The sequence below is a fragment of the Eretmochelys imbricata genome, chromosome 2, assembly GCF_965152235.1.
Source record: "Eretmochelys imbricata isolate rEreImb1 chromosome 2, rEreImb1.hap1, whole genome shotgun sequence".
Taxonomy (NCBI): domain Eukaryota; kingdom Metazoa; phylum Chordata; order Testudines; family Cheloniidae; genus Eretmochelys; species Eretmochelys imbricata.
Window position 1 is genome coordinate 61,446,542 of NC_135573.1, and position 12,657 is coordinate 61,459,198.

The 12,657-nt window shown below is 38.6% G+C and overlaps 1 protein-coding gene across 7 annotated transcripts in view; it reads right to left on the reverse strand.

Annotated features, from left to right (window-relative positions):
* ADHFE1 (alcohol dehydrogenase iron containing 1) overlaps window positions 1-12,657 on the reverse strand; it is a 37,781-nt gene that overhangs the window by 9,360 nt on the left and 15,764 nt on the right. For 2 of the 7 annotated variants that reach the window (XM_077810195.1, XM_077810199.1), the window contains 5 exons: window positions 12,344-12,496; window positions 11,014-11,112; window positions 9,756-9,834; window positions 9,507-9,603; window positions 6,675-6,832 (listed from right to left, as the gene is read on the reverse strand). In XM_077810195.1, the coding sequence (XP_077666321.1) occupies window positions 6,675-6,832; window positions 9,507-9,603; window positions 9,756-9,834; window positions 11,014-11,112; window positions 12,344-12,496 (586 nt within the window). Of the gene's footprint in view, window positions 1-845; window positions 4,244-6,674; window positions 6,833-9,506; window positions 9,604-9,755; window positions 9,835-11,013; window positions 11,113-12,343; window positions 12,513-12,657 lie in introns of those variants that run through there. The other 5 variants (XM_077810196.1, XM_077810197.1, XR_013345134.1 and 2 more) reach the window with 5 other exon arrangements.

Consider the following 12,657-nt stretch of genomic DNA (forward strand, 5'->3'; position numbering starts at 1 on the left):
CCTAAGGTATTTACCATCCTGATTTTACAGAGGTGATTCTTTCTACTTTTTCTGCTATTAAAATTCTTCTTTTAAGAAACTGAATGCTTTTTCATTGTTCTTAAGATCCAAGGGTTTGGGTCTGTGGTCACCTATGCAAATTGGTGAGGATTTTTATCAAACCTTCCCCAGGAAAAGGGGGTTAAGATTTGGGAGGATTTTTTGGGGGGGGAGGAGGGGGGAGACGTTTCCAAGCGAACTCTTTCCCAATAACCAGTGTTAGACATTTGGTGGTGGCAGCGAAAGTCCAAGGGCAAAAGGTAAAATAGTTTGTACCTTGGGGAAGTTTTAACCTAAGCTAGTAAAAGTAAGCTTAGGAGGTTTTCATGCAGGTCCCCACATCTGTACCCTAGCGTTCAGAGTGGGGAAGGAACCTTGACACGTCTTCACCAGACACACTATAGCTGTGCCAATGAAGCACTGTAGTGTAGACTTGCCCTAAGTGCATTTGCTAACTGACCTTAGATTTTGCCCTGTGTTTTCCACATGAGCTACCAACAGAAGACAAAAAAGTTGCCAAAGATTAATCTGTGTTAAGCGTTTTTAAATAAAATATTTTTCAATCTATTTTTGACTCCTTTGCTGCTTTGGGTGTTGGACTTGTTTTTAAACTAGATCCTCAACATACTCTGTGATTTAAATGTAAACTATCCATAAGAAAGTCATTGAATCCATGTAAACATCAATCAAGCTCTACTGCTAACAATATGACATTCAAAATATGCTGATTTTGTAACCATTTATAATAGGACTTAAACTCTATATATTGAATATTCAATGAGATTTTTTTAAATATTCAGACAGTGCAGTAGATAGGATGCTCTTTATTTTTGTAAATTGGACATTCGTTTCAATTATCCATAATGCAATGGTTTGTCAACATACTGTCAGCTCATTGAGTAAGCATCTAATCAGGAATAACCATACTGCCCAGTGAAGCTAATGAACGCTTATTTCCTCTGAATGGTTTGGATTCACAATTACATTTCAAGATTCAAGTTAACACGACAGTTAAAACACAGTTCTCAAACATTTTCACAAGCTTATATTTGTAGGAAACACATCATTACTTGTTTGTATTGCAATAGCTCCCAAAGGCACTATCCAAACTATATAAGATACATTATGAAAGGCTTTAGTGTTTGAGGCGTTAACATTTTTATAAATCAGAAGAACAAGTGGCTCAGATTCTCTACACATGCTCAACCAATGGGTGTTCACGAGTTGTAACCACACATGCACAAGTCCCATATTCAGGAGTACAAACTGGACCTGCACAAAGATATGTGCACATGTTTGAAAATGTGGACTTCAGGTATGGAATAGTGTATTTTATTACATTAAAAACCTCTAACTCAGTGGCAGATAAAACTGCCAGTAAATTATACTTGTACCCCAGATCCCATTCTGGATTTAACCACCACTAGCACTGTCAAACTGTTACTATTTGAATGGGATGGATTCATCTCTCTTGATTCTTCTCACACAGTTTTCAGCACTGGCTAATAATTAGTAGTAGAAGGATGGTCTTACAGATAATGCGTAAGACTAGGTGTCAGGAGACTTGGGTTATGTTTCTGACTCTGCCACAAGCTTCCTGTGTGACCTTAGACAAGTCACTTAATTGCTCTGTTCCTCAGTCTCCTCATCTATACAATAGGGGTAATAATATTAGCTCACCTCCCGGGCTGTTGTGAGGCTTAATTCACGAATGTTAGTAAATTGCTTTGAGTTCCTTTAATGCAAGGGGTTATATGTAAGTGTAAAGTACTATTAGTAGTGAAGCTATTCTACTATTTACTTGCATACCAATATAAATGCAAAATAAGAACCATGCTAGAGTGAAAGACCCCCTTTCCTTTTTATCCATCAAAGCACTCATGAGAAACAACATACCTAATAAACTCATCCGCTGTTCAACTGGAAGAAGCTACATCCCCTCCAAACCCAAAATATCTGGCTAGAAAATAGATTCCCACAACAATTGTCTCCTCAGTGCACCATACCATTGCTATTGCACAAAGATGAAACTTCACAGAGGGAGAACAGAAATTATATATAAAAGATACAACACAACGTTAAGGGTGGGGTGAGTCTTTGTTGAGATAACTTACTGTAATATAGAAAATAAAATCCACATATTGTGAAACCAGCTTTCACAATTGAAGCTCTTGTTGGCATTTGCACTAGAATGAAGGAGGTAATGGATATGGAATGACAGGGAAAATGAATTAGCTTCTCAGAACAGGCTGAGGGATATTGGCAGATCTGTCTGTATAACCACTGCCCATGCTGTACCTATTCAGTGGAAAGGCAGAGGACCTTCAGCCTCCCATCGCTACCCATCCAAGCACTAAAGGGACCTAAAAACCCCACAGCCAATATACTTCCATCATAAGGTCCTAACATGTGGTTGGAAGGCATCAGACTTATTGAGCCAAGATTAATAGTCATAAATGTACAAGACATCCTTCCTCTACTTCAGTGGAAGAGTTGCATGTGAAGTGGCTGCAGAACAGAATCATAATGAGGCAAAGAGTAAAAGTAACTGAGTAAAGGAACTAACTAGCATGTTATGCTTTTCCTACATTGAACTTGTGCTGTGGCCACTGCATGAAATTGGTGCCAGAACAGAATTTAAAAGACATCAGAATTTGTTTTTAAATGAATACAGTATGAGTATTGTGTATACTGCTGCCGGTGTTGCAGTACAATGCCAATGAAATCTGTGCCTAATAGAATAATTTTCAATTAAAACACTTCCTGTTCTCTCTTTTGTTCTGTGATACAGACGTGCCAACTTTCAGAGTTTGCTGCAGCAAACTCTGAATATGCCAGGACATTAAAGCCCTGTCTAGTACAGAGAAACATTTTAGACTGGTTGATATTTTTTGTTTAAAATTTTTTTGAAAACTAACCTTTTTTGGAAAAACTTTCTGCCAAATGTCACCAGTACCAAAATTTTCTATTTTGTGAGAAAAATTTTTTGGCAACATTTTTAATTGCTATTTTTATCAAAATTGTTTTCAAAATTATTGATATTTTTCTGCTTTCTGTAAGAAAACATGGCTTTCAATAAATAAAAATTTGATAAAAAGTTTGATAAAGTAGATTAAAATAGCAATACTAAAGTCATAGTTTTTGTGAAAACCAGTAAATGGGTTAATTTAAAATGCCACAAAACAGTAACAACTTTAAAAATCTCTTCAAAATAATGTTCCTGTTTTCCAATATTCTCTGTATAAGACTGCTGTGTGAAGCAGCAAATGCTACGCTACGTAGGCAGCAAAACTCACTACCCCAAAGGGGCTCAAGAGAGGATGAAAAATCCAGGAAAGACTTTAATACTTACATTTGAATTTTATCCCCCTTCTGCCTGTTCGCTTTCTCAGTTGACAGGTAACCAGTTAGCTACCCTGTCGGAACAAGCAAACTTATTCTCATGCATAACTTCTGAATGAAAAGACAAAAATGCCTGGCAAATCACTTTAAAAATAAATAGTGAAACAAAAAACTTTTGGGAAGCCTTTTCCAGACTTGTTAAAAAAAGTTATATTTTTTTTACCCATGATCTTTACATCAGGCTCCAAATTAAATGAGAAGGTAAAAAAAATCATAAGGTGAACCTTCTGAATTGAGCAGGTTCAAATTTTGTGTTTGAGAATATTGCCTGAGGAAGAGTGGCCTGTTTTTCCTACACAGTTTATAGTTTTAGGGTTTTTTAGACAAAAATAGTCATAGAAAATTAAAATACAAGATAAATTCATCCCCTGAACATTTTCAAAAAAATTTCCATGACAAATTATCTCCATTTTTTGTCCAGCTCTCAAGAGACAAAGAGCTCTCCATTTTTTGTCCAGCTCTCAAGAGCTCTCTGCAAAGCTTAAGATCTGAGCCAACAACCTTTACAAGAGTAGTCCCTTTGATTACACAATCAGCCCCATAATCACAAAACAGTGTTGAACTGAACATGAATTATCTGACCTTTTAGTAGTGGATAGTGAAATACAAGCATAAGAGGTACATCTTCCTTCCTTATCTGAACTGGTTTAGACCATGTCTGTGGGAAATTACCTTCATGTTAGTTTTTAATCATTAAAGAACATGTAAAATATTTAAACTAATAAAGTTTCATGGATGCCTCAAACAGGGCAGATAGCTCTTCTTCCGTCTGAGGACGAGGTGATAGTTTAGTCACTCTTTCCTGAAAGATTAAAGTAAAATTGGATTACATAAGGCTTTTTGCAAAATAAACAGTGTTGAATATACAGTAGAATGTCACACGTTACTCAGCATTAATGACTGAAATCCACACTATAGATTGCACAGAATTTTGCAAACCAGTAAAGCATGTATTTAATCAAAGAAACAAGGCTAATGCATCACCAACTGTACTTTAATCAGTTATTTTAACAAGTGTATTTCAGTTTACGTTATTTATAAACACACACTCAGAGTCCAGTGGGAAAAACAAAGTTTCTGTCATTATGATAGCTGGTTAAAATCAATATTTCTACTCTCACACATTCAACAGCTTCATGAGATTTCCTCCCAGGTTATGCAGAGAACAGCTACAGTACAGAGAAAAAGATAACCCGCCTCACGCAGTGTTTAAAAAAAGGCTTCACATTACTTAGGACAAAAACTCAGGTTCTACAAAGGTTTAAAACTAGTTTAACACTAAAAAAAAAAATAGTTATTTAAGGTGCTCAATGGTGTTATCAGACCAATTTTCCTGCCAGTCAGTGGAGCGCACAGATGGGCTAAGAACACCTGTCCAAGCAAATGACTGGAGACATGACAACTGTAAAGGGCCACAATGTTCACAATGGCTTTGGATAGAGTGCAATGAATAGAAGCTTTTACTATACCTTTAAATAGATGCAGCTTGCATTCCCTTAACACAGCGTTGGTGATATGGCCAGTACACAGAGAATGGAACAGTGGGTCTGCCTCTTAGTAAATTGGTTGGTAAATTTTGGTGCCAGGTATAGTCATCCACACCCCTTGTGCTCATCAATGGTTGCAGCCAAATTATGGCTGCCTCTTGTATGTTTACATGGAGGAGAGGTGGGGTTAGGGAATAGGTCCTTTCTGACCTCTCCTTTCAAATCCACCCTACCCACCACCTAAACCAGAACACCCACACAGGACCAGCCATTATTTGGCCCATGGAACAAACTTCTCCAGATTTCCTTGCTGTGTTGTAAGCAGGATCATTTTCAACAGATTATTTCAAGTGTAAACATTTATGCTTTGGAGGTTTCAAACCTCCAAACTGGCTGACTAAAATCTGTTCATTTTATTTCTCTACAGCATGCATTTTATGATGGTAGTACACTTGGCAGTGTTTGTTTATTTGTGGTCTCAATCTGCACCAGGGTGTTTTGCAAATATTAATAGGTGGTGTTGGTGTTCCAAAAAAAACTGATGGCTGGATCAAAAGAAAAAATATCAAAGAGTTGACTGTTTGAAATCCGCTTGTGGGTAACGTATTACACAGGCAGCAGCAAATGAATTTGGACTACATTATACTTTATATACTAAATCAGGGTTTGAAAACACACTAGCTCGCCTCATTATACATGCAATCACTAATTACTGCTGTTGTAAAAGGACAGTAAATTAAGTTGGGCTTCTGAATTAATAATCAGTTACAGATGAGAAAAAACCCCAAGCCACAGGTGAACCTCAGCAAAGCAACAACAAAAATACCTCTTTGGGATGTTGTGTTTATAAAATATTACTTTTTACAGATTATTAAGAGGACCAACATATTTATCAACAAAAACGGTCAAAAAGTCCTGTCGCACACATTTGGTAAAGCATCAGATTGGGAGCAAGAGACCTCGGTTTTATTGCAAATGTTGCCACTAATCAGAGTGACACCTTGATCAAGTCACTTCCCTTCTTGTAAAATGGGAATGAGGATATCTTCTTTTGTAACATGCTTTGAGGTTTATAGAGGTTATAAAAAAAGTGAAAATTTTTAATTTTTTTCAGCATGACAAACCTTCATAATATTTTCTCATTTACTTGGAGATTAATGAATTTTCCTCTAATTTCAGTTCATCTTTGAAATGTTTGAGAGTATAAAAACGTAAATGGTATTACAAGTGTATGTTGTTTCATTGAAGGAAGACATTAGTTCAAATTCAGATGGAGGGCAGTGGAACAAAGCCATCTAGAAGAGTACTGAAACTCCTTGGTAGGGAAAACCTAATGCAAAGCAAGTTTAATCATTCTTAGCACATAGCAGTCTTACAAAAGCATCAGATAGAACCTTACCTGCCTGTATAATTAGGACAGCTAGATGAAAAAATGGGAACATTTTTCACAAAAAAACCCCTGCAAAAACATGTTCCTTTTCCCACCTGAAAAAATGTGCATGTTGGAAGATTTGACCAGCTCTAATAATTAGCCTTTCCTTTTGAAGATGAATGGATGACAGATGAAGGCCAAACAACATATACACTATCTCACTGCAAGGAAAAACCCAAACTGTACTAGGAAAAGAGAACTGACTTTATCTAGCATTCTCTCCATTTAAAACTGCTAAAAGAAACATTTATTTTAAAAGAAAATATTTTAAAAGTTTGCTTTTTAAGAAAAATCGCCTGTGCTTTCTGTCTTACCTGAGGGAGAGTGCCTCTGACTAAAGCAGGGATATCTGCTTTAGAATAACCAATTGCAGCTAAGCCATCATCAACATTCAGATCAAATAAGAATTTCCGGAGTGTGTCTGCCAAAATAAGCCCAGCATCTTTGATTTTGGCAGTGCGGATGTCAGCTCCTAAAATAAGACAAAGCCTTGACTGTAGAGTGGAGAGAGAGAGAGGAGGAAGCTGTTCTGGATTTAATGTAATCATAATAGCAGCGGCATATATCCACACATAACAGCCTACTTGCTAAAGGCAACCCCAAATAAAAAAGGGGAATCTCTATCTTCATTTTTCAGTTAGACTAGTTTGTAGAGATGAAATAAAACAAAATCAGGAGAGGTAAGTTCACTGCTGCTAGAAAGACTAACTGCCATGTCAAGTTAACTTCCTTCCCCACTGTGCTTGCCTGGAAAAGCACTTTTCAGTCAGACTAATTGCTGGAAGCAGTATTGGAAAGGAAGTTAAAGCAGATCACTGTCTGTGGATAGCCATAATATTTATTTTTAGGGACAAAGTGCCATACGCTAATTTTTTCAAAGCCTTGAGTTTGCTGACATCTAGAGGATGTGCAAACCAGTGACTAATGATTCCCTTCCCCTTCTCAATTTTATGTTGACAAGCATTCAAACAGTGGACAAGTGCGTGTGTGTGGCCCTCTATGGGTGGAGCTCAGGTGCTTGCATTATATATTGGTTAGTATGATATAATAATATAGATTAGAATAAATAGGTAGATTAGATAGAAGATGAGGAATTATAGTCCTAGGAACGCTGTGGAAAGGAGGTGAAAGTCAGCTTTTATGGAAAAGCTACAGAAGTTTCTTATATAAAGGGCTATTCATCCTCCCTCCCTGTGTGTCCATAGCTCCATTAGAAATGGGAAATATGTACATGCATAAAGGCAAGAAAAACACCCCAAGTTTTATTTTTAACCAATTGGGCCAAATTCATTCCACCAGAACTGAACTTGTCTCATGCAGTTTACTGAAAAATGAGTAAATGTGAAACAACTACAAGAAAAAACACTCTGGTTTTCTAAGAACTCAGTGCAACTGTCAAAACAGTTTAAAGTTAATGGGAGGACAACAAACTCATTTCAGGGGGCTTAGATGTTTGGTATCAAGTAGCAAGATGGCAGCAGCTAGAAGAGATTAGGTGACAAAGCATGAGGGAGTCTCGTATGAAGTTTCATGCTAATGGAATGACTGCCACGCAGTCAATGTCCATTCTCTGTGTTGCAGTATAAAGGGCAGTTAGAATATAAGAGCTTCAGGGAATGATCTGATAGTAGCAAAAGAGGAGGAAAGGAAAGAAAAGAATGAGGAAAGGAAGAGGTGGTCTGAAAAGCCAGACTAAAAAGTGATGAAAAACTTATTATTGTTCCAGTGACTGGCCTTCTGCTAACCTAAATAATGCATCACTCTTCGGGCTGCACTTATATTTCCTTTACTGCAATAAATCTACGGCCACACATCCCTTTTTCCATTAGGAGAGGCCTTAAGCTTTTATTTGGCTGTACTCAAATCTGCAGTTGTACATATACATAAACATAGCCGTTTGTTACTACTTTACCGCAAGGCATAGTGTTTGACAACCTAAAGTATTTGAAGCAGCTACTGCAGTCACTTGGACACTGAATTATGGTCCCAAAGTAAATACCCAAGATGAGTTAATTTATACACACTTGATACATTTTATACAGAATCCTTTTATATAACAGCAAAGCAGACAGTAACCAATTGAATTTCCATTGAGGAAGTCAAATGTAACTAAGAATTGCAATGCTTTTTAGCAGCAACTTATACAGCAAAACTAGAGGAGATGCTGTTTGACTAGTTAGCCTTAAAATAAAGGAACCAAAGTTCTAATTCTCCAGATACTCTGGGCTGGCCATCTAGCATATATATTTTTAGTATTTTCTCAGCCAATGTGTCATTCAGAGTATTACCATTTGAGTTAGAGGTTACTATTGAAGGGCTTCTTATAGGGATGTAGGAATTGCAATAGGTAATCAGACAATTTGTCCATCTAGTCCAGTATCTCTGAGTGTGGCCAACAACAATTGCTTTGGAGGAAGGTGCAAGAAACCCCATATCCAGCAATTACAGAATCATCTGTCAATAGGGGAAGTTTCTTTCTAACTCCACGAGTCAATGGGTGGCATATGTTCTGAAGCAGAAGGGTCTAAATCCCTTCTAATGTTGTATATATCCTTTTTAAAGTAAGTATAGACATTCTCCCAATCCATCTAAAGGGCTAATCTTTTCTTGAAACCTACCAAGCTCTTAGTCTCTGGATATTTTGTGGCAATGAGTCGTACAAGTTAATTATCCACTGTGTAAGAAAATATTTCCTCTTTCAACGTTTCCTGCTTGCAAGTGTTTAATTTTATTTGTTTTATAAATCACTTCCTTTTAGCAAATGCAGATGTAAGTGTACTTAAATGTGTACGTTCCTTTTCTTTTATATGATGAAATAAGATTTTCAGGAATCTTCATCATATTTGACTTAGGTACCTTGTTGGGAAGCCTCAGGCTGGATCACTTTAAGGGAACTACGTTGTTTGGACTTCTGAGTAACCAGTAAGGTAATAAAGAAGCTGTTTTATGCTGGTTTGGTAAATCTAAGTATTGGAATATACACCAGCTTTTTGGGGTTTGGCTGTCCTATTCTTTGCAGTTCACCCTAATTGAATGATCATAGCTGGTCCCCATTGGGACCCTGGTAGCAGTAGATTTTATGGCCCCCATTAGGACCATGGTAGCAGTAGGTTGTACCAGTAGGTTTTATGAAGAGAGATTCATACCCAGTATCTCTGCAGCCTCCAAGTGCCGTTCAGGGCACATCTCTGCTGTGAAAGTAAATACTGCTGGGGAGGTGAGTACCACAGAAAGACCATGTGGCTGGAGAAAAACAAAACACAGTGCACATTAACTAGACTTCTCACTGCTGCTACAATAAGTTTGTTAGGCCAAGGTAATTTAAAGCTTGTTAATGTAAGATAAGTACAAGAGCGAGGAATAACTGTAGGAAAATGAAAATAATCAGTTCTTACCACCAGAGGATGATCAACATTATAATCCTTTGCTTTGTAACTCTTCACCAAGCCAGAAATAGGGTAAGACATTCCATGGCTGGAGAAGAAAGGAAGTGGTCAGGGAACTAGCCTGGGATCTGGGAGACCTCCGTTCAATTTCTTGCTCTGTAACACTTCCTGGGTGACCTTGACCAAGTCACTGAGGGGCAGATTTTTAAATGCATTTAGGAGCCTAAGACCCACTGAAGCCAATGGGAACACTTCAAAAATCTTGCCCTTAGTTGCTCTGTGCCTCAGGTCCTTATCTATAAACAGGAGATCACAGCACTTCTCTATCTCACACATTAAAAGACTGTGAAGTGTTCAGATACTGGGGTAATGGGGTTGGCCCAAAGTACCTCAGACATTCTTCACCTTACTATCAAAATCTGGGAGTTTCTTATCATGCTAACAGTGCTTAAGGGAAAGTTTTGGAGGTTTATTTACAAAGGGGATTTTAAGTGATCAAACCAAAGGAGTGCAGAGTCGAGTCTGGAATAGATGAATATTTATAAGTTGCAATGATTTTTCAAAGAATTTTGGGCCTAGGCCTTGATTCAACACATTAAGCACACGATGAGCATGGGAGTAGTGCCACTGAGCTCAATGGGAACATTAATCTGTACTTTACTGAACTGAAGATGCGACAGTCATTAGCTTATTTCAATGGGCATCACTTAATCCACAAAAATGTTAATTATAGCTCATTTTAGCCTGAGAAACAATTAACCCAGGAACAAGTTTTATTGCATGTGGCCTTGATTCAGGAAAGGCAGAAGATCTTTCCTCTGGGTATGTTCACTAGCTTGGTGTTATAGGTGTTATTGGTGCTGAGTACAGGGCTCCACAACAGAGAGTTAAACGTGTTATTTATTTTTAGAAGAGTGGACACTGACATTTGATTTTTTTTATTTTTTATTTATTTTTAAAGAAAAAAATATTATGCAACCTGTGCCTACAAGCAAGGTAAAGTAGGCCAAATTTTGGTTCTAGAAACTGTGTTATCCTTATGACAGCAAGAAGTACCATACTCCACAAAGGGTCCCATCAACTTCGGTAGGATAACTCATGACATAAGGGACTCTTTCACATGAAGAAGAGTACAACAATCTGGCCCAAAGTATCTTATCACATCACTAGATCAGGGACTACTTGTCTGAAAGATTCCTTGGCAATTTGAAACAAACACTAAAGAAACAGGGTTTTAGAAAGGGGCTGACACACATCCTCTACTCACCAAAGATGAACACCAGCATTTCCAAAGCCGATGCCAGCAAAAGCACTTGCTAGGTGCATGTTAGCCCTTGCTTCATGATCACCTGGCATTCTGACAGCTCTGTGCACAAACATTGAGCACTAAGAAATCCACAGCTGCATTGACACACTCAGGAGAGAGGTGAAAACGCTCATTTGGGGGGGTGAGTAATACAATCTGAACTAAAATAAAAATGGAAAAAGAGCTGGGAAAAGAATCAGATAGAACAGGGGTGGGCAAACTATGGCCCGCAGGATGGGTCCGGCCCCTCAGGGCTTTGGATCTGGCCTGCGGGACTGCCCTCAGTGGTGCTGCAGGTCCCGTGCTGTTCTCAGAAGTGGCCGGCACCACGTCCCTGGGCGGGGGGCAGAGGGACTCAAGGGCAACTTCCACCCTAAAGGTATAATAAATAGGATATCCGGATAACTATGTACTATAAAAGCCTTTTATAAAACACCGAACAGCTGAAAGTTACTCACGGACTAGATCTTCATCTCCCACTGAAGTTAACAAAAGCCTCTCCATTTGGGCTATACCCTAAATGAGCTACTTTCAAACAAACATATAATTTTAACACCTCACAGGTGAACGTTTACTTGATGTACTTACATAGTATTTTGTATAAATGTTCTTTCACTATATTGAAAGCCATATAGACAGATGATAGCAGTAGATGTGTTACCTTATATTGTGTTCTGTTTAAGGTTGGTATGGAAAGGTGAATATTCAGAGGTACATTGCTCTAGGATTTAGCTGTGCAACTTATGACTACACATTGGGGATTCTCAACTAAATCCTCATGCATTGCTTTAGAAAGTCACCCCTGAAGATCAACTTTGCTCAATCTAACCTAGTTCCAATTTTACTGGACATTTTCTGCCTTGCTGAGGACAAAGTCAGGGTCTAGGATAGAAAATGATGTCCTAATACAGTGATTCACCTCATCTCACGGTATGTCTACACAGCAAAGAAAAACCCGTGGCTGGCCCATGCCAGCTGACTTGGATTTGCGGGGCTTAGGTTGCAGGGATGTTTCATTGCTGTGTAGACTTCCAGGCTTGGGCTGCAACCCGAGCTCTGGGACCTACAAGGTCCCAGAGCTCGGGCTCCAGCTGAGCCCAAACATCCACACAGCAGTGAAACAGCCCTGTACCCTGAAATCCTGAGTCAGCTGGCACAGGCCAGCCATGGGTTTTAATTTGCTGTCTAGACGTACCCTCAGAGTCTAGCACTCAGGTCCTCACCAGCATCCTGCCTGCCAGGTGTTCATGATCAAACTTATCAAGGTGAAAGGTTGCTAGACATACATTACCTTTTCAAATACTTTGCCACAATGCGCAGTGCATGGACAGCCCAGACATCACTGATAGGGTTGCTGCCTTGGTAAGCAGGCCGGTTGATTGGATTTGAAGGGCAGGGACTGCGCATCTTGTAAGGAAGAGCGGTGTACGCTTCTAGTGCGTGACTAAAAGAAAGAAATACTTGAAAACGGAAGGGTTCCATTTTTCTCCTATACACAGTCTGTCCTGCAAGGGATTTGGCATTTTACAAGCTCAGTTCCATTGAACAACATGAAGCTCATGCAAAAGGGGCATTCCCTTCTAACAGGACAGGAGAGATTTAAAG